The sequence below is a fragment of the Gastrolobium bilobum genome, unplaced genomic scaffold, assembly GCF_033153095.1.
Source record: "Gastrolobium bilobum isolate Gb01-03AN ecotype WA unplaced genomic scaffold, APGP_CSIRO_Gbil_v1 utg106284, whole genome shotgun sequence".
NCBI classification, from domain to species: domain Eukaryota; kingdom Viridiplantae; phylum Streptophyta; class Magnoliopsida; order Fabales; family Fabaceae; genus Gastrolobium; species Gastrolobium bilobum.
This window is the reverse complement of record NW_026897760.1, coordinates 4,154-28,681: the sequence shown is the minus strand read 5'-3', so window position 1 is coordinate 28,681 and position 24,528 is coordinate 4,154. Positions and strand designations below refer to the sequence as shown.

Below are 24,528 nucleotides of genomic sequence, written 5' to 3'. Positions count from 1 at the left end.
ATCTTACCAAACGAGTTTTTTTGTTCTAAAAGTTAAAAAACTGTTTTGTAGAACAGTATTCAAACTTTATTCTCACCATGATGTTAGCGTTCCGCTTGAACAGTATTCACTCTATCTCACGAAGAATATTTGTGGGGTTTATATAAAAAACATGGAATATTAAAAAAAAGCGAGTGGAAGAGAGTAAAAAAAAAAACCCCGCATGAACCGTAGCGTGGCGAACTGTACCCGGTCCAAATCCGCGACAATGTGCTTTTGGCGCCACTAGACAATAGACATCATCACCTTGTGAGTTGTGAGACTTGAGAGTGCAAATTTCAATTTCAGTTCTGAACAACGCACTGAGATATACAAAGAAGAAAGAGCTTCGCATTGTGACCTAACAATGGCGGAGACGATCTCTCCTATGGACATCGACGGCCACGACCTCACTTACCCTGCGAGGTCTGACAAGGGCAAAAGTGTCGTCGTCGGCAACCATCCCGGCGGCGGCAAGGCGATTCCGTGGGTCGAAAAGTACCGCCCTCAGTCCCTCGACGACGTCGCCGCTCACCGTGACATTGTCGATACTAGTAAGACTCTCTCTTCCCCTTTCATCTCTAGGGTTTATGATTCCTCTTCTTCCGCTTGCTTACCGAAATAGTTTTTCAGAAAGCGTCAGCATAATTTAGCCGAATATGAGAGTTTTCACTATTATAGTATAAGTTGCTTTTCTTCGTTTGATTTAATGATAATTGCCCCACTTATCCTCGTCCTAGGGTTTATACTCGTGGAATTTCATAGTGGAGATCATTTTATTTTATATTATTTTGTGTTTATTTTTGGTTTGGTTTGGTTAAAATGTGGAAATGAAAAAGGACTTGTAAGTGTACATTTTGTGATTATTATTATTATTTTTGGATCCATATTTGTTTGCAATTTAGTATCACACTATCACTGGTGTTTCTTGCATCTTGTTTGGTTTTAGATCTCATGTCATTCATTGTTTGTTCATTTGTTGGGTAGTTGATAGGCTGACCACTGAGAACAGATTACCCCATCTTTTATTGTATGGGCCTCCTGGCACGGGCAAAACGTCAACTATTCTTGCGGTGGCACGCAAACTATATGGTGCACAGTACCACAATATGATTTTGGAGCTCAATGCATCAGATGATAGAGGAATTGACGTTGTACGACAGCAGATTCAAGATTTTGCTAGCACTCAGAGCTTATCATTTGGGTTGTCTTCTCTGCCTATTATTTTCTCTGCTTGTAACTTCTTACTGGTTTTTATTGTGTTTGCTGTTTTATGACTGTAATGTAATAGATAGTGCTTTCTAGTTTTTATCGTTGGTCTATCTAATTTTAACTTGATTGTCAAATTGATATTCTTTGAGTTACTTTGTTATTATGTTGTGATTGCCTTAGCCATAGTGTCCATCAATATAATCAGCTACAATTGAACTTTAAAGCTTTAGAAATTTTTGTGTTGTATATGGAGTTAATATGTCATGTAATCAAGTATAATTTGCCTTGCATTCATTGTTCAGTGTTGCTGAGTTTTCAGGGTTCTGCACTAATTAGTGAGTTCCAACTTCCTAATACCAGTCCATTGGTCAAGCAGAGGATCTTTATTGTTTTTTTTTTCTTTTTCTTGTTTCCTTTTTCTGGTCCTTTATCTCTGTACTGCAAATTTATTTCTCCAAAAGTTGTTGTAGTGTTAAATGTTGTTTTCCCCCCCAAATTTAACATTCTCTGATTATTATTGTCTCTGTCCTGCAAATCTTGTATTAATTTATGAAATAAGAATTCCAGATTTCGATGTATATTTTTTAATGTAATTTCCATGCTGAATGCTGGACAACTAGGGCAGTTATATTGTAAACAGTTTCCCCCCATTATGTGGATATAGCACTTAAATCGTTCAAGGCAACATGAGGATATTGTTTATATAATTCCTTTTGTTCTTTTCAATTTTCAGACATGATGGTTCTGAATTTTAAAGGACTTGGTTCTTTTGTTGTGTCATATTCTAGTTCCCCCCCCCCCCCCCCCCCCCCCCCCCCCCCCCCCCCCCCGCTTGCATATGTATTTAATCAAGAAGTTACATGGATAGAAGTGTAACTAAACTTGCAACATTTCCTTTGGGGTTTTTGTTGTTCTGGAAGTGTCCTGAAACAGCAAGTTTTGCCTTAACTGACTATCTCATGTTCTCTGTTTAGTGTCAAGTCCTCTGTAAAACTGATCTTGCTTGATGAAGCGGATGCCATGACAAAGGATGCCCAATTTGCATTACGTAGAGGTATGCTCTATTTTTTATACCCTATTTAACTTGTGTATATAGCTTCAATCTATTTTCTTGTGTTATAATACCCTTCATCTTGTTTTTGGTGCAGTGATTGAAAAATATACAAAAAGCACTAGGTTTGCACTTATCTGTAATCATGTAAACAAGATCATTCCTGCACTGCAATCAAGATGCACTCGGTTTCGGTTTGCCCCTCTTGATGCTGTCCATGTCACTGAAAGACTTAAACATGTTATTAAGGCTGAAGGGTATGTTTCATGTTCTCTGTGATCTGTCTTCATGCATTAGTTTGACTCTGAAGATAGCTTTTGCCATGTTATTTTCTCGCATTATCCAGAATCTTCTTTGTGAGAATTTGTGTTGTATTCTATTCTCTTAGTTGGGGGCTTGTGCATATTGAGTGCCAATATAATGATAACGAAGCAAATGAAGCTTTCGTTGGTTATCTCAAGAGCTTGTATGTATTTTGTTAATGTTTTAACACATCAATAGTTTATCTGCTGAAAGCTGTAAGATTGGTCTTTTCTGACAGTTGACTTTTTTTAGTACAATGTGTAAACGGTTTCATGTGAAAAATAATATTCAGCTTCTCTTGGGTCTCAGTTAATTTGGAGGGCAGGTGACAGGAGAGGGAAGATGTGCTTCCTGTTTTTCTCCTGGCTCCATCATTTTAGCATGCGCATCCATTTGCATTCAGTCCATTATAGAAGGTTATTACAAAGTGTCCTTATATGATTGTAATTACCCAATTCAGAAAGATCTTCTTAGTAAGGTGTTGCACTTTTTTTCCATTTTATTTTCAATATTTTATATGTAAAATCTGAAATTATGAATATTTAAAAAGAAAAATATTATAAGGCCAAATGCAGATCATAGTAACAGTAGTTTAGCTTGAACTTTATTTTATATTAAAAAAAAAACTAAAAAAAGTTGGCTGTCTGTGTAAACAAAAGTTGAATAGTTGGATTCTTGCATTCATTTGTTTATGTATGCAGAAATAATCCATGAAAAGGGATATTATATTCTCTCGTTAATACTGATTATTGAATCATAGGGTCTGGATACTCTATAGTTGAACTGCATGTGCAGTCAGAGAAATATAGAAAGCGCATGTAGATCCCACAATTTCAAAAATTATAAGACCCAAATCTCGCATCTATCTATTTGTAACTGCTCTGCAGGTCTTCCAAATCGTGGAATTATATTGGATCTTTTTATTTGATTAGTCTGATCAAATTGTTAGGGTAAAACTTGTTTGTTTTACTTCAAGTTATAAAGTTATTGAGGAATCCTGTAGATTTTCTAAAATTTTTCATAAGGAAACCATTAAATTATACGTCCAGTAAAATTCACAATTTGAATGGCATACTCTGCCTTTAAATGTCAAGTGGAAGTATAATATTGGAAGGTATTAATATAATTACGGCATATATTAAATTGGTTGTACATGCTAATATCCTTCATTTTAAACATCTCATACCTATGGCCCCGCTACTGGATAATCACCTTACTATATTTCTATTAACAGTTGTAAGTTGTAACATTGCGATTCAGTTTTCGGCTTAATAACTTCAATATGATGATTAACATTTTGTAATTTGACTAGGCTTGATGTTCAAGACAGTGGCTTAGCAGCGCTTGTTCGACTTAGCAATGGTGATATGAGAAAGGCTTTGAATATTCTTCAGGTAGCTTATTGACAACTTTCAATTTTCTTATATACAAATCTACCAGCTTGTCTTTTTATTTTAATGTTTATTGTTTTCAAGTAAAGGAGAAATTGTACCTGATGTACCGAATCAAACTCCATTTTGGGAATGAATACTACACTGTTTTAGTATCAGCCCCCCCCTCAACTCACGTAGACACACATACTGGTCTGAGATGTGTACAGAACCATACTGTGATATATAATGCTTGGTTTGAAACATACGGCCATAAAAAGTATGGAAGCTTTGGTCATACATGGTGAAGTCTTGACATGACAATTACTAATTTCAGTATTTTCACTCAAAGATGACAATACATGGTTTGAGGCTGTAAATTCTTGAATAACTTCTTTACTATAGATTCTTGAAACTTTTCAACTTTAATGACTTGCAATATATAGTACTAAATTATATATACTGGATTCATGATTTTATGATCCATTATTTGATAATTTTCCATTATATACATGTGATCTGATGATTTGTATACATATACCATGTAAATTTGTGTTTCTTCTGATGTCAATTAAATTTACTAAATGGTAAAGTGAATTGGCATTACTTTTTTTGGAGAAGTATGACGTATGCTGGGTGTCATGGGCTTTTTTTCATCATTAATAACTGAGGATGTAGATATAGTTTGCAATTTCATCGAATATGATATTTAGGACTGCTTCTGTATGTCTTGCCTTATTTTGAACTTGAAATGTATAAAGAAAAGGAAGGAAAAATAGAATATGAGGGGGACTAAATGTTTATATTGGAAACATCTTTCTTAAGTAAATTTCCCATTTAATATTCTCATTTTCGTTTTTCTTGGGTCCAAATGCTTGTTAGTATTCTTAAACTTTGTTTTTCAGCTCCCATGATTTTCTTTCACTCTCATCTTGTATCCAAGTGTCCAGGACAACTAACAATTGGCAATTCCTAACCATGAGAACTATGTTATGAATTCTTATATCTGGAATTATTGTTTCTTTTGTATTAGTGGATCCTAGATGACATATTCTGTTGCTTTAATATTTGTGCAGTCAACACATATGGCTTCTCAGCAGATAACAGAAGAAGCTGTTTACCTGTGCACTGGAAATCCATTGCCCAAAGACATTGAACAGATATCCTACTGGCTTCTAAATGAACAATTTGCAGATAGCTTTAAAAGTATTAAATGATCCGTTACCCTTTATAATGGTGTTTAATATTTATAAGCAATTTATGATTTTTAATTCGCATTATTTCAAATAGGAGTATATGAAATCAAGACAAGAAAAGGATTGGCCCTGGTAGATATTGTGAGAGAAGTGACAATGTGAGTCTTATGCATCATACTGACTGTCCAACTTCCACGCAATTTATTTTATTGATCTTGTTTTGATTATATTGTTATCACAGGTTTGTTTTTAAGATTAAGATGACTCCAGCTGTCCGAGTACAGTTGATGAATGATTTGGCAGACATAGAGTATGTATTACTGTCCTACTTTTTTTTACATGCTATTCTCCTTCTGTCTGCTAACCAGAACAGTGGTAAAGCTGTTCTTTCATGACTAAAAGGTCATGTGTTCGAATTCAGGAAACAGTCTTTTTGCAATTATGCAAGGGTTAGACTGCGTACAAGGATTACTTCCACCCCACACTCGTTAGTCGAGTTTAATGGGGAGTGATTTTTTTTTTTTTTTTTTTATTCTCCTTCTGCCTGACCTAACGAACAGATGTCTTGAGTTACATCAACATTTCTCTAGAAACTGTAAAAAATATATGTATAACTAATTTAATATTTATGTAATATGCCAACATGGAGTAATAATCCATACATTTGTATGCATTGGATATATATGCATAAATTATAATTAATAAAGTAAATCTTAACCTTTGTACTGTTTGTTACTTTCAGCTTTTAGTGAACATGTTCTCTAAGGCTCAGAAACGTGCAGCTTTCTATGGTTGTTGTTTGTGAATATTAATAGTTAAGACAATTACTGTTCACTAATCAAAATGTTTCAGCTTTCAACCAAAACATTTTAACATCCTTGTGAATTTTCGTGTTCTAAAAAGAACTCGTGTTGTTTTTCTTGTGGATTCCTATAAAAAGTCTAGGCCGAGCCTTAAAAAAATTCCCATAGTTCTGCACCTAAGGTTTTACTTTTCCCTTGTTGATAATTAATCCAAAATAACCATTCATGTACCTACTTATATGCTTTGTCATTTTCATGCTGTTAGGTACGTGTTAGGTGGCAGCAGGTATAATGTGGGGCTCTAGTAATTTATAAAAATGCCTTAGATAGGTCTACTCGTGTCCCTGCCCCCCCCACCCCCCTATTTCTCTTTTTTCTTTATCTCCCGTTGCAGTTTCCTCCTCCTTTTCAGTGGTTGAGCGCAGATAGCCTGAAATTTGGATTTTGGGTTAGTGCACCCTGGGATTTGGTTTATCTGGTTTGTCATTACTTATATTAGAGATGATATCATCGCATAACCTTACAACATAAAAGTACGAAGTATAATATGAAAATTTAATAGTCAATGATGGATCTAAGGAAAGAAGTTGTATATTCTCCTTTTTGGTTCTTGGAATTATATGCCCACTTATGATAATGGGAATGACATTTCATCTCTTCCAGGTACAGATTAAGTTTTGGGTGCAACGATAAGCTTCAGCTTGGATCTGTTATTGCTTCTTTTACCCGTGCTAGATCTGCACTGGTTGCAGCTGCTCAATAACCTATTCCCGAATACGATCCCCTGTGTGTTATTGCTTTCGCATGCCTATTTGGCTTGGCTTCTTTGATTTCCATGGCAACTGTCGTTAATATTGAGAATGACATTGTAGTGTCTCAATTTGTGTAAAGAAATTAACTGTGTTTATGCCTTTCAACTCCTGATGAGTTTTCACTTAGAAGAATTTTCACAAAATTTTGAAGTAGGACATCTTTAGCTTTAATTTTATTGACATGATGTTACTGCTACTTATTTTAAGAGTGACACAATTAGGTTCAGACATTAAGATCGAAAACTGTTATGACATCAAGACAATGGAAGTCCTTAACATAGATAATAGCTTATGATTTTAAGGCTTTATTTTTATGTTCTCTAATAATCATAAATGTCTTTGTTTTTAATTTTTTTTAAAAGGAATGGTACAATAATACATTTGATGCATTAATTATCCTAGTAATTGGTGAATACATATAAATAGTTCTTATATTATGTCTATATCAGTACCATTTTTGAAAAGACAAGCCGCACTAAACTAAAGATGCAACGTGCCAAAAATGCAAATGCCGAACAACTCCTATCAAAATGTAACATCTCAATTCATCGTTCTCGTCCAGTTTCTCAAAATCGACGATATTCCGCTCTACAAAAGAACAAGCAACAAAAACCAGAGGGTCGAACGTTGAACCAAATTCATATCCTCACGTTAACAGTTATGCAAATATGCGCGCAAGATACGTGACAACAAGTAATATATGACGTATTTGAGGCCCTAATATTATTTCCACAAGGATTTTTGGCGTTTTTGACTTGATTAAAATTTGCAATTGCTAAAACTGAATCTAATATAAAAAGAGAGTAAAAATAAAAACACAGTAATCACAAGACTAATTTCAAATATTACTGATCAGTGATTCTATTTTTTTAGGATTTTCAGAATTGATTTCTTGGGCTAAAGAGTGAAAAATGGAAGGAAAACAGATTAGATATATGATGTAAAAAGATTTTTATATAAAGAAATTGTAAACAGAACTATGATTGAAATATTAAAAATCAAAGGAAAAGAAATATGAGTTGGTGAAAAATAGGTTGAGCTTCGGTTTACCCTTTCCCAACAGCAATAAAATGACTGTCAATTAAAGATTATTAAAATTCAATTCTCAGTTAACGGATCACTTCTTGTTGATTTTAATCTCTTAAAATCATTTTATCCTCAACACTCATTTACACATCTTTGTGCTAAATGAAGTAAGGACTCATACATTACAAGTCCAAAATCACATGGTGGTTGTCCTCATCTCTGAGTGACAGCCCTTGAATGCTCTCACACTCAAGTCCATGTGACTAACACATTTCCAGAATTAGTCACTTCTCAATGACTACTTCCTAACATAATATCTACCATCAGGCCTTAATGACAGAATATTTAATTACAAGCACAGTGTTAAACAACTGAGAATCAAAGTTTAACAAAAGTAATTAACAAACATCTATTACTGTGGTTCGGGTAACCTACACCCAACCTTGAAAGGTTTAGCTCATACCCATAAGGGTTGAGCTACAAACAACAAACGAAATTAAAACGTACAGAAACTTAGAGTGCAGAAAAATAAAAGGACAGTACGAGTCCTAATAACCGGAATAGCCTCAGTGCTGTACTGACGGGTTTAAATCCAAATAAAAACTCATTACAGTACCAGAAAAATGAAACTAAAACTAAAGAAGAAAAAAAAATGGAAAAGAGAAATGAAAAAGAGGAAGAAGCAGCTCCCTACAGTGACGCTCTTCCTTCTTTTATATCCGCTTCTTTTGCATGTGAAAACCTTACGACCCTTGCATCAACAGCCACGTGTCCTCACTCTCACGCTTTGATCATCCCTTACGCAAGCATCTTCTTTTTCCACGCCCACTCCTTGCAACAACCCGCAATCGCATAACAACCTCAAGCTAAAGATTCTGTATTTTTCTCCTTTTCTATTTTTTTCAATGACGTGGCTGGTTGGTTGATCTATATGGGTGAGAATCAGCGCACCAAAAAGTTTTGTGGCTCAATGCTTTTACACACTCAGAGACAAGTGAGGTTGGGTGACTCAATAAACCAAAGATTAAGAATGGCTAGAGTTTGGTTGAGCTTGATTTGGAGTGAATTTAGTTTATTACGATCGCTGCTCTTTCTTTTACTCAGCCTTGATTTTCATTTACCTTTCTACCCTTGCATTGGGTCATTGACGTGGGCTGATTTTTGTATGCCATGCTCTCTGTGTTGGCTTCTTTTGGACTTGGTCTTTTGGGCTTTCAATATTCTGCAATAACAACCAAATACAAGTCTCACAGCACAATTTAAATCAAAACACACTAGAAATGAGGCATAAATAGCAGGGAACAAGTATAAAGAGTTATCACTCACGCAACTCAAGAACGGGAGAAGTTACTTGGACTAAACCCAGCACCAATAGCACAATTGCTTGTCAGATAAGAATGATGAGAACGAGGAGAAACCTCACTACTAATAAAATTTTCTTTTCAGTGACTTACTAATAAAATTTGTCATGATTTAAGTAATTGAAAAGAAAAAAAAATTGTTTTATTACGAGTGATTTGATATCATTATATTCATTTTCATTACAGTGACATTAATATATTATTAATTATTTAATAAAAACATCAGCATTTACTATCTAACAATAATAATAATTCAACAAATTATTAGTTCTTAGAAAAATAGAATATTGTTTTATGCGAAAAACAAAATAATAGTGTGGGTCTGAGGCGCATGCGTTGAGATCATATTTCGAATAAATTTGATATATGACTATTTTTTATCAGAGTTTAAAATTTAAAATAACATTTCTGAGGTAAAAGTTACTTCTTCTTTTTTCATTTTTCTGAACAATAATAATTTTATTAAAAATTTGTTTTTTTTTTGTTTTATCATAAAAGTTTACACTTTTATTAAATAGTTAATAATATATTAATATCGCTATAATGAAATATATAATATTACTATAATAAAATAATTGTTTTTGTTTTAAATTACTTAGGTTATGGCAAATTTTAAGCTGCTGGTTTCCAAGAAATGTGAAAAAAAGAAATTGTTTACCAAAAAAAAAAAACAAGAAGAATTAAAAATCAATTTTGAATATTTGTATTGAGACGACTCTCCTAATATTATTTGCTCTATTTAAGATTCAAACTTGAAATCCTAAGGGGAACAAATTTCTTGTCACTTGAATTAACACTTATTAATTCTCAATAAATTATAATCATTAAATTAATGAAAATCAACGGTGATTAGTTTAATAGTAAGAGTTATAAAATATTTCAGTAATAAGTATAACTGCCCCTAATATTTAATATTATTTTTAGTCAATAATTATATCCCTTGCTTTCATAATAAAATGCCCTCCAGCTTGATTTTTTTGAATGATTATTAGTCGTTAGAAAATATTGAAAGATTATGACTCATTATAAAATTAAATGGAGAATTGTTTTCCTACATAACACAAGATAAAATAATTATCCTACAAGACACGTATAGAGGAGAGAGAATATAAGAGAAAAAATGTATAAATAAGTCCCATCTTTTTATATGTGTATAGAAAATTGTTTTATCTTATGTTATATAAGAAAAAAATTCCCTAAATTAAATTCAGTATTCAAGATGGTATATGAATTTTGTACATGGATAGTTGTTTCTGATCCATGGTTAATATTATAAGGACAAATTGGGGTGGGACGAATTGATTGGATTTGGATGGTATATGAATTTAGTAATCTCACAGAATTGGGTTAAACATAAGAGAAAAGGATATATGCTTAGCCTAATTATGTGAGAATACGCAATTTTGCCCAAGTCTGTATCTTTGGTCCATAGGAATCTACATCTGCTGCATGTAGATTTGGTTTTAGAGCCGACATCTTCATTATTTGTTTAAGAGTAAACAATTATTTATCAATATGAATTCAGAAATGAATCCTTTTATGTTTCTTTTTCTGATCATGTGATGCGTTATATATCAATCATTAATTAAAAAACTTTACGGTTATGAATTAAAATGATGATATTTACTTTTTCATTTTATGATCTTTATCATTAAAATTTTGACTAATAATTTGTCATTGTCCGATTGACATTTACCATATGAGAAGGTCATATTGAAAGAGATATGAGAGATCCATTCCAATCTAATGATTTTACTGTTCTATCTCAATCTAATGATAAATTTTTATAGGAAGTTGTTCCTTTTTCAATGCTTGGCTCAAGTCCCAAAAGGTTGGAACTCTCCATTTTTGGTGCAAGGCTCAAGGGTCATAACCTTTGAGTGGTTTAATGTCTCTCCATAAATGAAGGTATAAGGCTCAAGAGACACATCTTTTGAGTGATTCAATGTCTAGAATCATCTCCCTCCCTATATAAGCTTGTAGTGTGTGAGGTTTAGAGATATGAAAAAGAATTTGAATACCTCTAGATAGAAGTTTGAGTGAAACCTCTTTAGGAAAGTTTGATATTACCACCGTTGTAGGTGAAGTTTGATTGTACCTTTAGTGAAAGACTAGGGATGTTTGAATCTTGTAACCCAATATTCTTATAGTGGAAGTTTGATTCTGGACTAGTGTTTCATGGGTTTTTACTTCTTCACATTGGAGAAAGTTTTCCCCACGTTAAACAAATTGATTGTGTTCTTCTCCGTTTCTCTCCACTTGCATTTTACTGTTTCACTTCCGCAATTGACTTGAGGGTCCGACTTGACCCAACAATGGTATCAAAGCCCGAGTTCGACGGGTTCTGAGGGAGACAAGATGGAGACCAGTGGCATAACTCATGACAGAGACATGTTCAAGCTGACCGCGAACAATTTCACTTATTGGATACCGATGATGGAAGATCATCTCTACTGCAAAGATTTACATGAGCCCATTATCCTTGATGAGAGACCGACAGACAAAATCGATAAGGAGTGGGAGATCCTAAGTTGTAAGGCGGTAGCTACAATCAGGAAATACATAGAAAAAAAAGCCTCTTTGAGCAAGTGTCCGAGTTCACGAACGCGTACGAATTATGGAACAAATTGGAGTCTATGAGAAAAAGACTCCCAGGAACAAAGCACAATTGGTTCGCTGACTTGTGAAGTTGGAATAAAAAGACGACATGAGCATGATTGAACACCTCAACACCTACAAAGGGATTGTGAATCAGCTGTCAAAAGCTGAGATGAAAATTGATGACGAGATGCAAGCTTTGCTGCTGTTGAGCTCGCTACCAGTAAGTTGGGATACTCTGGTGGTGACTTTGAGTAATTCGGCTCTAGAAGGAAAATTAAAAATGGATGCCATGACAGACAGCCTCCTGAATGAGGAAGCCAGGAGAAGGGAGCGAGGTATAACCAGCACGTCTGAGGCGAATGTTGCTGAGAACAAAGAAAAGTTCGACTCCTAGGGTCGTGACAGACGTGATAAGTCCAGAGGGCGGTCAAGGACGAAATATGAATTGAAGTGCTTCTATTGGGGGAAGACAGGGCATAAGAAGCTAGACTCCAGGACTCTGCAGAATGAAGAGAATAATGACTCTGTGAAGTCGGATCAGATTATTCCCAAGAAGAGGGAATACAATAGCACCACTGCGGTAGTTGCCAACTCAGATGTCGAGATATTCCTCCTTGGTGAGGACAATTATTTGAATGTTGCATATGATGACTGCACATGGATTGTTGACTCTGGTGCCTCCTTCCACGTTACTCCACACAAAGGATTTTTCTCCTCTTACCGAGGTGGTGATTTTGGAGTCGTGAAGATGGAAAATCAGGTAACCAGCAAGATTGTTGGTGTCGGTGATGTGACCCTAACCACGAATATCGGGTGCCGACTTGTTTTGAAAGATGTAAGGCATGTTCCTGACATGCGATTTGTAACATCCCAAGAGTTGGCAAGGGCAGGGAGTGAACGCCGGTGCGAAAGGGCAAGGACAATGAGCGGCTCATGCCAAATCTTGCAGCTTGGGGGTTCATGAATAAATCGAATCAATACCCGAAAGAGAGGGATTCCAGAGACTGTGCTGGTATAGGACGGTAGAGTTGGGAATAACTTATAAGAATTAATTGGTACTACCTATACTAACAAGATGCATCTACTTTTCGCTAGCCCGGATCAGAAGAACTCCACAGTTAAGCGTGCTTGACTTGGAGCAATTCAGGGATGGGTGACCTCTTGGAAAGTTTTCCCGAGAAGATTGCGAGTGAGGACAAAGCACGCTGAAAAGTCTCGTGTTAGTGTGTGGGGATAGTTATTGATTCTTGTAAGTTTCCAGGTGTTACAAGTTGTATCAGAGCAGGGCCTCTCTTCCAGTACGATGTGGTTCGAGGACGAACCAGGCGGAAGCTGGTGGGCATGTAACATCCCAAGAGCTGGCAAAGGCAGGGAGTGATCGCCGGTGCGAAAGGGCACAGACAATGAGCGGCTCATGCCAAATCTTGCAGCTTGGGGGTTCATAAATGAATCAAATCAACACCCGAAAGAGAGGGATTCCAGAGACTGTGCTGGTATGGGACGGTAGAGTTGGGAATAGCTTATAAGACATAATTGGTACTACCTATACTAACAAGATGCATCTACTTTTCGGTAGCCGGATCGAAAGAACTCCACAGTTAAACGTGCTTGACTTGGAGCAATTCAGGGATGGGTGACCTCCTGGGAAGTTTTCTCGGAAAGTGTGCAATGGGAATTTTTTTCCGGAAAGTGTGCAAGTGAGGACAAAACACGCTGAAAAGTCTCGTGTTAGTGTGTGGGGATAGTCGTTGATTCTTGCAAGTTGCCAGGCGTTACACGATTGAACCTAATCTCGGTAGGCAAGCTTGAACATGCCGGGTTAGTGAACTACTTCGGTAATGGTAGATGGAAGCTGGCCAAGGGAAACTTGGTTGTTGCCCAAGGTAAGGAGGAAGGCTCCTTATATGTGATGCAAGGAAAGATAAATGGTGGAGAAACCAATTCTGTCCGAGATGGACATAGCTTGGAGCTGTGGCACAAGCGCCTCGGCCATATGAGTGTCAAAAGGCTCCAAATCCTGAACAAGAAAGGATTATTGACAGGTTTGAAAGGCCAAGCGTTGGAGAGTTGCACGCACTGCCTAGCTGGAAAACAACATCGAGTTTCTTTTGTGAAATCGGATCAACCCAGAAGACGCATGTATATTCTTGACCTCGTCCATACTGATGTTTGCTCCATGTCAGAGAGATCCCTTGAAGGAGCTCAATATTTTTTTTTCTCTTATTGATGATCATTCTCGCAAAGTGTTGATATATTTATTGAAATCTAAAGACCAGGTACTTCAAGCCTTTAAAGAATTTCGTGCTATGGTCGAAAGGGAGACTGGCAAGAAGTTGAAAGTGGTCCGATCTGACAACGGTGGTGAGTACCGCAACCCATTTGATGCTTACTTAGAGCCACTGGGATCCGACTTGAGAAGACACCCTCCAAGACTCCGCAGCTGAATGGACTTGCTGAAAGAATGAACCAGACAATTGAAGAGAAGGTCCGAAGTATGTTGTCCAATGTTGGATTGCCGAAATCATTATGGGGAGAAGCCGTCCGAACTACTATTGACTTGATTAATCTCTCACTATCACGGCCACTTGAAGGAGAAATTCCAGAAAAAGTCTGGACAGGTCGGAAAGCGACCTATGATCACCTGAAGGTGTTTGGATGCCGAGCTTTCGTGTATATCCCTAAAGATGAAAGGGAAAAACTTGATGCAAAGACAAAGGAATGTATTTATCTAGGTTCACCAAAATCCGAGTTTGGTTTTCGACTTTGGGATCCAATCAACAAGAAGATAGTGAGAAGCCGAGATGCGATCTTTCATGAAGATGAGACCATTCATGACATCTCGAAGCTCAAAGTCCAGGTTTCTGTCCGACGTGAGGAACCGATTCCTTCTGTTTGAGCTGAAGCAGGGGAAGAAAATCAAGAGAATGAAGAAAATGATGACCAACAACAAGCTCATGATGACCAAGATACTGATGTCCGAGTTGATGATGAGATCCGGGATAAGAATCACGAATCGGGTTCTCAAGCTGAAGAATAGTCGAGATATCCAACTCGAGAAAGAAGATCCTCTATAAGGTACCCACCTGATGAATACACCGTTGTTGCTGAAGACGGTGAGCCTCAGAGTTATGATGAGGCTGTGACGAGCTCAGAGAAGGAAGAATGGGAAAAGACAATGCAACACGAGATGAAGTCTCTGCACGAAAATCAGACTTATGAGCTGACCGAGTTGTCTGAAGAAAGACGAGCTCTAAAGAACACGTGGGTTTACAAAATCAAAAATGAAGAGAACGACCAGAAGCTGAGATACAAAGATCGGATTATAGTGAAAGGCTGCAATCAGAAGGAGGGAGTAGACTTTGAGGAGATTTTTTCTCCTGTGGTGAAAATGACCTCGGTCCGAACCATGTTAGCCATGGCGGCTTCGATGGACCTCGAGGTAGAACAAATGGACGTGAAGACAACATTTCTTCACGGTGACTTAGAAGAAAAGATATATATGGAGCAACCAGAAGGATTCTGATTTTCAGAACAAGAAGACTTGGTATGCCAGTTAAATAATAGTCTATATAGCTTGATGCAAGCACCTCAGCAGTGGTACAAAAAATTTGAATCCTTCATGACTGAGCATAAGTTCTTGAAGACTGAGGCGGACCACTGTGTATTTGTGAAGAGGTATGAGACTGGAGATTTTCTGATCTTGTTGTTATATGTTGACGACATGCTTATTGTAGGGAAAGACAAATCGAGGATAGCTACCCTAAAGAAGGCATTGAGCACATCCTTCGCAATGAAGGACCTCGGCCCTGCAAAGCTGATACTCGAAATCAAGATTATCCGAGATAGACAAAAGAAGTTACTGTGGCTGAGTCAAGAAAAATACATTGAGAAGATTCTGAAAAGATTCAGCATGGAAAAAGCCAAAACAGTGAGCACCCCCTAGCCGGACACATAAAGATGAATCAGAAGCAATGCCCGAGATCTGATGAAGACAAAGTTGAGATGCTGAAGATCCCGTTCCGATCCGCTATCAGAAGCTTGATGTATGAAATGGTTTGCACTAGACCCGACTTGGCATATGCTGTTGGAATGGTATCTATCGAACCCTGTCAAAGAGCACTAGGAAGCAGTGAAGTGGATCTTCAAGTACCTTCGAGGTACGAACAACTTATGCCTCCAATTTGGAGAAGGTAGAGCCGATTTGCAAAGATACTCAGATGCTGATTTAGGGGGAGATGCTAACTCGAGAAAGTCGACGACTGGATATTTGATGATCTTTGCAGGAGGAGCTATCTCCTGGAAATCAAAATTGCAGAAGTGTGTGGCACTTTCGACAACCGAGGCTGAATACATAGCCGCAACTGAGGCTTGTAAAGAAATGTTATGGATGAAGAAGTTTCTTGCTGAACTGGGCCATGATCAAGACAAGTACGAGCTGAAGTGTGACAACCAAAGCACAATTTATCTTGCGAAGAACTCGACCTATCACTCTCGCACTAAGCACATTGACGTGAGCTATCACTGGATCAGGGATGTGGTGGAGGATGGACAGCTCGCACTTGGCAAAGTGCACACCGACCTAAATTGGTCGGATATGATGACAAAACCATTGCCAGCAAAAAAATTCGAAGATTATTGTGAAGGTGTCGGACTGATGCTGATCCCGACGCATTGAAGTCAGAAGGGGGAGATTTATTGGGAGTTGTTCCTTCTTCAATGCTTGGCTCAAGTCCCAAGAGGTCGGAACTCTCCATTTTTGGTGCAAGGCTCAAGGGCCATAACCTTTGAGTGGTTTAATGTCTCTCTATAAATGAAGGTGCAAGGCTCAAGGGACACATCCTTTGAGTGATTCAATGTCTAGAATCATCTTCCTCCCCTATATAAGCTTGTAGTGTGTGAGGTTTAGAGTTATGAAAAAGAATTTGAATACCTCTGGAGAGAAGTTTGAGTGAGACCTCTTTAGGGAAGTTTGATATTACCACCATTGTAGGTGAAGTTTGATTGTACCTCTAGTGAAAGATTAGGGATGTTTGAATCTTGTAACCCATTATTCTTATAGTGGAAGTTTGATTCTGGACTAGTGTCCCATGAGTTTTTACTTCTTCACATTAGATAAGGTTTTCCACGTTAAACAAATTGAATGTGTTCTTCTCCATGTCTCTCCTCTTACATTTTACTGTTTCACTTTCGTAATTGACTTGAGGGTCCGACTTGACCCACAATTTTTTAAAAAGTTTAATTCTTTTATCTTTTAGAGAGAGAGAAATGTACAATTATTTGATCAAAAGAGTAACAATTGAGATTATAAATAATTATACAATAAATTATGAAGTTCTTAATAACTTATTTCTTAAATTTTCGATCAACTATAATAGTATACACTTTATATTTTTAAAGTGTAATTCCTACTTTGAGTTGTGAATTTTCTATTTTTCATTTGATTATGTGAAATAGGTGTTGGTGTATAGTTATAGATTACTTGGTCGTCGATCACTTATCTCTAAATTGTTTCATGGGTTGGTCAATTTGTACTTGGCTTCACGTTTTCAGTTTAGTTTGATAACTACTCAACAAAACGTCTTAAATAGTTAAATTTATTTTTGGTGAAGAAGAAGCAAGAATAAGAGTCCAAAGTCCAAACCTAAAGGGAAGAAAGAGCAAAGCTATCAACTAACAAATGGAATACAATTTGGGGGAAGAAACCAAATGCAACTAGTCACTCATCAATGTTTTCATACATATATCTATTTTTTTAAAGGTTTAAAAAGAGAAAAAATCTTCTATTATGTTAAGACCTAATATTTTTTTTTAAAACTAAATGAAAAGGTTAATATTAGTTTTATATATCTACCAATAAGAACAAAATTAAAATTTACTATAGTTTGATACCCTACTAATAAAATTAGTTTATAAATAGAGAATCAATGTGTGCAAGTAGACACAATTAACAAGTAATATAAAAGTTGATGTGAGGGGTTATCGTGTTGGGACAGGGTCTCTCAAATAGTTCACACGGAAGCATTTATCAGTAAGCAACATGAGCCTACCGCTCGACACTCTAAGGTTGAATTGGTCAGCACTACAAGCTTACCGGGTTGCACACATAATCAAAAGGTATGAAGTCTTCAAGCTTACTGCTCAGCAATTCGGTCTTACCGATTGTCAATACTAGTCTACCGGCCGGCTAACAAAAATAATCAGTTATAGACGACCGGTCAAGAAATGCAAAAAAAAAAAGAAATGCAAAAGACGAGAGATTGAGAAAAAAATACAACAAATTTTAACGTGAAAAACCTCCTCTAAGGCAGAGGAGTAAAAACACGCACACGTCCATCATGCTCCGCTAGAAGAGCTATAGAGTATCACGATACCATGACCGTTTTACAAATGAGGTATGGATCTACTTGGACCTTTCACCGTAGCTGAAAGACAACTCTGCTGGTTGATAGTCACTTTGGACTACTTCACAAAATGGATCAAGGATAAACCTCTCACCACCATAACCTCGGCAAGAGTCCAGAGGTTCTTTGAAAGAAACCTCATTAGTCGATTTGGAATCCCGGTAGAAATCATCACTGACAACGGCACACAGTTTGCCGACAAAAGGTTCCAAGAACTTTTGGCCGATTACAAGATAAAACACCACTTTGCATCAATCGAGCATCCTCGATCCAATGGACAAGATGAAGCGGCAAATAAGGTGATATTATATGGGTTCAAAAAGAGACTCTTTGAAGCCAAGGGAAATTGGGTGCAACAACTTCATCTCATCCTCTGGGGATATCGGATCAACACCCAAACCTCCACAGGAGACTCACCATTCAATCTGACTTATAGTTGTGAAGCCATGATTCCAGTTGAAATTGGGGAACCATCATGGCGAAGAATGCAAAGGTTGGAAGGAAGCGAAGAAGAAAATGACGAGGCACTAAGTGTCAAATGATAACTCATATTTTGTTACACTTATCTATTACTCTTGGTTGGTATTTTTATGATTTATTTGAATTAAATAAAGGTCTTTTGGGTCAATTCACAATTCTAGATTTTAGTTGGGTTTAATTGATTTTCGTCATAATTTTCCAGATTTACACTACTTTTGTATTTTGACCATATCTCACTCTACAGTTGTTTGATTGACTCCGTTCTTATTGCTTTTTGCAGCTAACAGATAGGGCTACAATCTCTATTTCAGCTACTGAAGCCCAATTCGGACGGGAAGATGGTCGAAACTTGATCTCAAGATGACATGTTTTGCTGGAATTTTATTTTGACGTTTGAACTTGTAATTTTCATTAGTACCCAATGTGTTTAGGGCCCAAGGCCAAGTTTTATTGTTTCATTTTACTTTATTCGGTTTCTATTTTATGTTTAGGCTGAAGCGATGAAACCCTAGCCATCCTGCGTGACGGCTATTTAAAGGGGACTCTACGAAACCCTTGGGAGTAAGTGTTTACAACAGAAAAGTATTTTCTCTGAAGCGTTCTTCGCGTTCTTCATCTTTTTCTTCTTCTTATTTCAATTATGCTTACCTTAGCCATGCGAGGCTTAGAACCTTTTAATCAACCTAAGGGTAATGGATTCCATGGATTAGTCTTGAGGGTCTGCGTTTATTTCAAATCAGTTTTCGTTTCCCTTCCAAACTCAGATTGATATCGTGCGATCGTGGATATTCAATCTGAGGTTCGCGATTGCGATTATGGAAAGGGATTAATCATCAGATTTGATGATTAAGTTGATTGACCCTATGACCTTAAATCAAGCGGGCTGATACTCTGCGATTGTATGAGTAGAAGCATCGTCTTTGATCAAATGCTAAGCGATCGCTTAGAGAGGGTTGTCAATTGGAAATAAGGATTCTGATCCGATTGACAAATCAATCACGATTCTGATATTTTCTTATCCGAGGAAAGACGTCCATGGATCCCAAACCTTAGGTTGGTTAATTTTTAATTACGAATTTTTATTCCAAATTTATATTTTTCCTTTTTAATTATTGAATCAAAATCCAAAACCCCCTTTTAATTTTCTGTTCTCATAAGCGATTTTAACCAAAACAATTTCCTTGAGAGACGACTTAGGGTTTTCACTTTACTGCAAATTTTCTGAACCCTAATTAAAGAATTAATTTTTAATTTGCGCGAGTTCGACAGCTCGTGTCATCAAACTCGACTTGCTTGACGAGCAACGTGAAAATGCAAAATACAACGAAATGATGGTCAAACGTCTCACAATAGCTCAATACAACAAAAAGGTCAGACTTAGATCTTTCAAAAAGGGCGACTTTATATTGAAAAGGGAGGACGTCGGCAAAAAGAATGCCAAAGACAGCAAGCTCATAGTCGATTGGAAATGCCCATACCAGATTAAAGAAAACCTAGAAAAAAGGGATTATATCCTCGAAACACTCTCAAAGATGCCCATCAAAAGGACTTGGAACACAGATAAGCTGAAGGCTTATTATAGCTAAGCTTGAAATCCTAGTTCAACTACCCAAGGGCGGAATCCGTAGTTAGGATTTATTTCTAAGCAAATAAAATAGATACCCAAGCTCGAAGCTCGCGGAAGTCCGTAGTAGTTAGCATTTACATTTTTAAGCAAATAAAACAGGCATACAGAGCCTAATCATTGTTTTTCTATTTCTTAGGCGCTTAAGTGGGATATAACCATAAATCATTCATTATAACGCAACCTTATGTAAAGTCTTTATCATTATCAATGAAGGATGAATTTATCATCATCTTATCCTCTGCATATACATCTGAAACCATTAATGGGACTTCGACCACTAAAGGCTAGACCCATAATGACTAATGTCTTTGTGTAAAATGGATACCTTAAAGCCAAAAACATCAGACCATGAGAAGGTCAGCTCGGCAACGAAGCCGACAATTATAAAGGGAACTAAAATGGGTCCCGGCTAGGAAGCCAAACCCTAAAACAATAACGCAAACCTTGAAAACTAGAACCAAGACAACAAAGTATCACAAAAGTGCAAGAAGATTAACAAATTAAAAATCGGTGAACTCGGTAATGTACTTACAAATCCAAAAAGAGGACCAAAGTCCCAAAAAAAAAATACAAAATAAAGTCGGCATACTGACCCTTCATTCAACATTTGTGGCTGGAATTTCTTCAGGAGCGGATGGAACCTCTTCATGAATGTCAGCCTTGTCTTCCTCCTGAAAGACCTCAGAATCCGGAGTCCCAGGAACAATAGATTCATCCTTCACGCCGTAAGAAACATCCATGCCCTCAGTAATAAGACCCAGATTCAAAATTTGAGCCTGTTCAATAGCATTATCAAATTATTGAACAACCGCATTCTCCAACATTGCCCGAGCCTCTTCAAAGTCAGCCTGAGCATTTTTCAGCCAAGCTCTTTAAGGAGACCAATTTCTCCTTGTTCAAGACCTCCACAGAAAGGATGGCCACCTTTAAATCATTCTCGGCCTTGGCGAGTTAGAAATTGAGGTCCTGAACCCTGACCTCCAAGTCAGCCTTCGCTTTCGAAAGCTCTTCCCTCAATTTGGAGAGCTCGTCTACCTTAACAGAAAGTGCCGAACTGGAAGCGTTGGACATGTCAAGCCTCTGGTGGAGATCCTGAAAAGATTGAAACAAAGAAATCATCTTTAAAGACTCCTCCTCCATCCGGGCTAACATAACCCGCATATCAACATTAAGGGGTGAACCTCCCATTAATTGAGAAGGCAGCTTCAAGGCCGCGCGGAGACGATCAGAAACTCCAATCTTCCATAATTCCCCCGTCTCTATAAACATAGCGTCCCCAAAAAGAGCGTTTGGGGGTGGGGGTGGCAGTGGAGATGAAGTAATCTGAGATGCGATGACATTGGTAATAACGACCCTGACGGTCGAACTACCACCTGCAAGGTCAAGTCGCCTTTTCTTCGAAAACTCGCCATTTCTTTGAAACCTCACATTTTCTTTTTCAAATACTTCTTGTAATCGGAGCTCGTCATATTTATTGCAAGAAAAAAATTTGATTAGAAAGCAGCTCTAAGAACAAAAAAGATACGATAAAACCCTGCATAGCTGGGATCACCTACCAATTTCTTGGAGAAGGTCATCTCCAAATTTATCTACTATAAGACTTAAATCAAGAACACCATAGTCCTCAACAAAAGTCTTCAGGATGTCGAAGCCAAGATGCTCCTCATCAGAGAACGAAGGATCACAGCTCATATAATACCTGGATCGCTTGAGATAATGATTCTGACTCCAATAAAGCTCAAACCGAGCTGACAAATCACCATGCTCAAGCAGCTCAATATCAAATTAAGGATGAAAATCGGGATGGACTACCACCTTAAAATGGTGGTCTTTAAAGCCTGTGAAAGATTGGGTGAAAGGTATGAAGATTCCACGATCAGGCACACTGCGACGAGTGAACCAACCTTTCCGTTCCTTGACCTCGGCTCCAGACCGAGATGTATATTGATATGCCTTCAGCATATGGGTAAATTCAAGCCAAAAAGAAGAAGATTATTATCTAATCCTGAGTAAAAAGGCAACGTTTATTGTTGCTTTGCTGAAATTCCAAATCCAGGATTGTTCAACTGATTTTATGCTGATTTTGTAAGAAAAGCAGACAAAACTGGAGCCAAATAGAGACTTGCCAAAATGAAGATCCACGCTCATAGCGTGGATTTCACGCTGATGGCGTGAAGAACCAGAGACTCCCACGCTCATAGCGTGGAGTTCACGCTGATGGCGTGAAACCATTCTTTCTCCCACGCTCATAGTGTGGATGTCACGTTGATGGCGTGAAGATTCAGAGGCAGCCACGCTCTTGGCGTGGATATGACGCTAAGAGCGCTAGATTGCGAAATCACGGACTGTGCTTCCTAAAGGGTAATTTTGGAAGATGAAAAAAAAGATTATAAAAAGGAGGCTCATCATAGAATTAGGTATTCTGAACCTAAGGAGATCGTCATGCTGCAGAAGAAGAGCTCCGAGGAGAAATTCTTGACCATCTTTATTGTTCCATCTACATTCTTTCATTCCAAGTAACATTGAATATTGATTTATCAGCCATGACAATGGTTGGCTAAGTTTTCTTTATTGTAGTTAGGGTCACAAACCTTATGTGAACCCTTGTTACGACGGATTGGTTTATTTCTACTCGTTTATATAAATTTCTTTATCTTTACCCTGTGCGAAATTTCTATTTTCTTTGTTAGACTTGATCAATCTAATAGTTGATAATAGTTTAAGGGTTAGAACCCTAGTTAGGAATATTAAGGTTTTTGATCTTGAAAGGGGGTAAGATAACAATTATTATGCATGCTAGGAATAGATGTATAATTAATTGCAGATGCTTTAATTATCGTGTTCATTGCTTAATTTTCATGAGAGGTTACTAAGGGATTAAAATTTCAATTGAGATTAAAAGGTTAAATTGCAAAGGGATTGGGATTTAACTAATTAATTCTAGATGATAATTATCTGAGTATTTATATAAATAATTTAAATCAATCCAAGGTAAGAAGTAGGGATCATATGGTGAGTGCACTCTAACTACAATTCTTTCTCTCAATTACAAAAAAAAACCATATATGTTTCTTTCTTAAAAGCAAAAATCTAAAAATACGTTTTATTTTAATTCTCATTATTCTCAAATCCACCACAATTTTCACAAATTATTTGAACTCTTCTATTCTTGGAAGGAATATTAATTGATATACGATCACAATCCCTGTGGAGATGAAGTTTACTTAACATTATATTACTTGTGCGATCAGTATACTTGCCGAAAAGCATCAAGTTTTTGGCGCCGTTGCCGGGGATTGGCGTTTCTTACATCAATTAATTTTGATTTTTAATATTGGATTTTTATTTTATTTTTATTTTTGATTTCTCTGTGATTCTTGAACAGTGCTACTAATCCCTTTTCTGAGTTGTATGCGAGGTAAAGAGCCAGAATTTCCACTTGACTTGGAGATTACAAAAACAGAAAAGAGAAACAAGAAACTTGCTCAGAAGAAACTTACGTTCAACGAGTTGGGAATTCTGTCTGAAAAAACACACAAGATGGCAGGGAATAATGAAGCGGACAATCCACTCATGGACACCATTTTGACGCCATTATTCAATAGGCCCAATTCAAGTATTGTCCATCCTGAAGTTGGCAACAATAATTGGGAGCTCAAGTCTGATAATATTCGACTGGTGGAGAGAGCTCAGTTTGGTGGAGAGGATGATGAAGACCCGCATAGGTTCATAAACAGATTCCTGATGATTTGTGACTCGACTAAACATCCTTAAGTGTCCAATGGTACAGTCCGGTTGGGACTGTTTCCTTTTGCTCTTAAAGGAAAAAATTTGAATTGGTTGGAGAGGCAGCCTGCGAGAAGTATTCCCTCATGGGAGAATTTATCAAATAAGTTCTTTGCGGAGTTCTTCTCGATAGAAAGATACAATCAAATGGTGAATGATATCACCAATTTCACTCAAGATGAGGGTGGAACTATGTATGCAGCCTGGAACCGGTTCAAAGATCTAATGAGGAGGTGTCCTCATTACCCTATGACCAATGGTGATCAGGTCCGGATCTTCTTCAACGGTTGTAAACCGGAAATTCGGATGGTTCTGAATGGTGCAACATGTGGTAGCATTAAGTCAATGAGAGCAAATGAGACTCTTGAATTGATTGAAAGAATGACTGCCAATGAAAATGAAGGGTTGTCATCTAAGCCTAAGAGAGGCATTCTTCACCTAGACAACAATGATTCAGCATTGGCTGAAAATAAATTGTTAT

General features: G+C 37.1%; 1 protein-coding gene across 1 annotated transcript; it reads left to right on the top strand.

Moving 5' to 3' along the window:
* The first annotated feature begins 207 nt into the window (after window positions 1–207).
* LOC133309984 (replication factor C subunit 3) lies at window positions 208–7,030 on the top strand. Its single transcript, XM_061510864.1, has 9 exons — window positions 208–572; window positions 1,006–1,222; window positions 2,205–2,284; window positions 2,379–2,538; window positions 3,897–3,978; window positions 5,031–5,160; window positions 5,245–5,308; window positions 5,392–5,460; window positions 6,617–7,030. Exons 1-9 carry the CDS (start codon window positions 386–388, stop codon window positions 6,714–6,716), a joined length of 1,089 nt encoding a protein of 362 aa, XP_061366848.1. The 5' UTR covers window positions 208–385; the 3' UTR covers window positions 6,717–7,030.
* The last annotated feature ends 17,498 nt before the right edge of the window (window positions 7,031–24,528 follow it).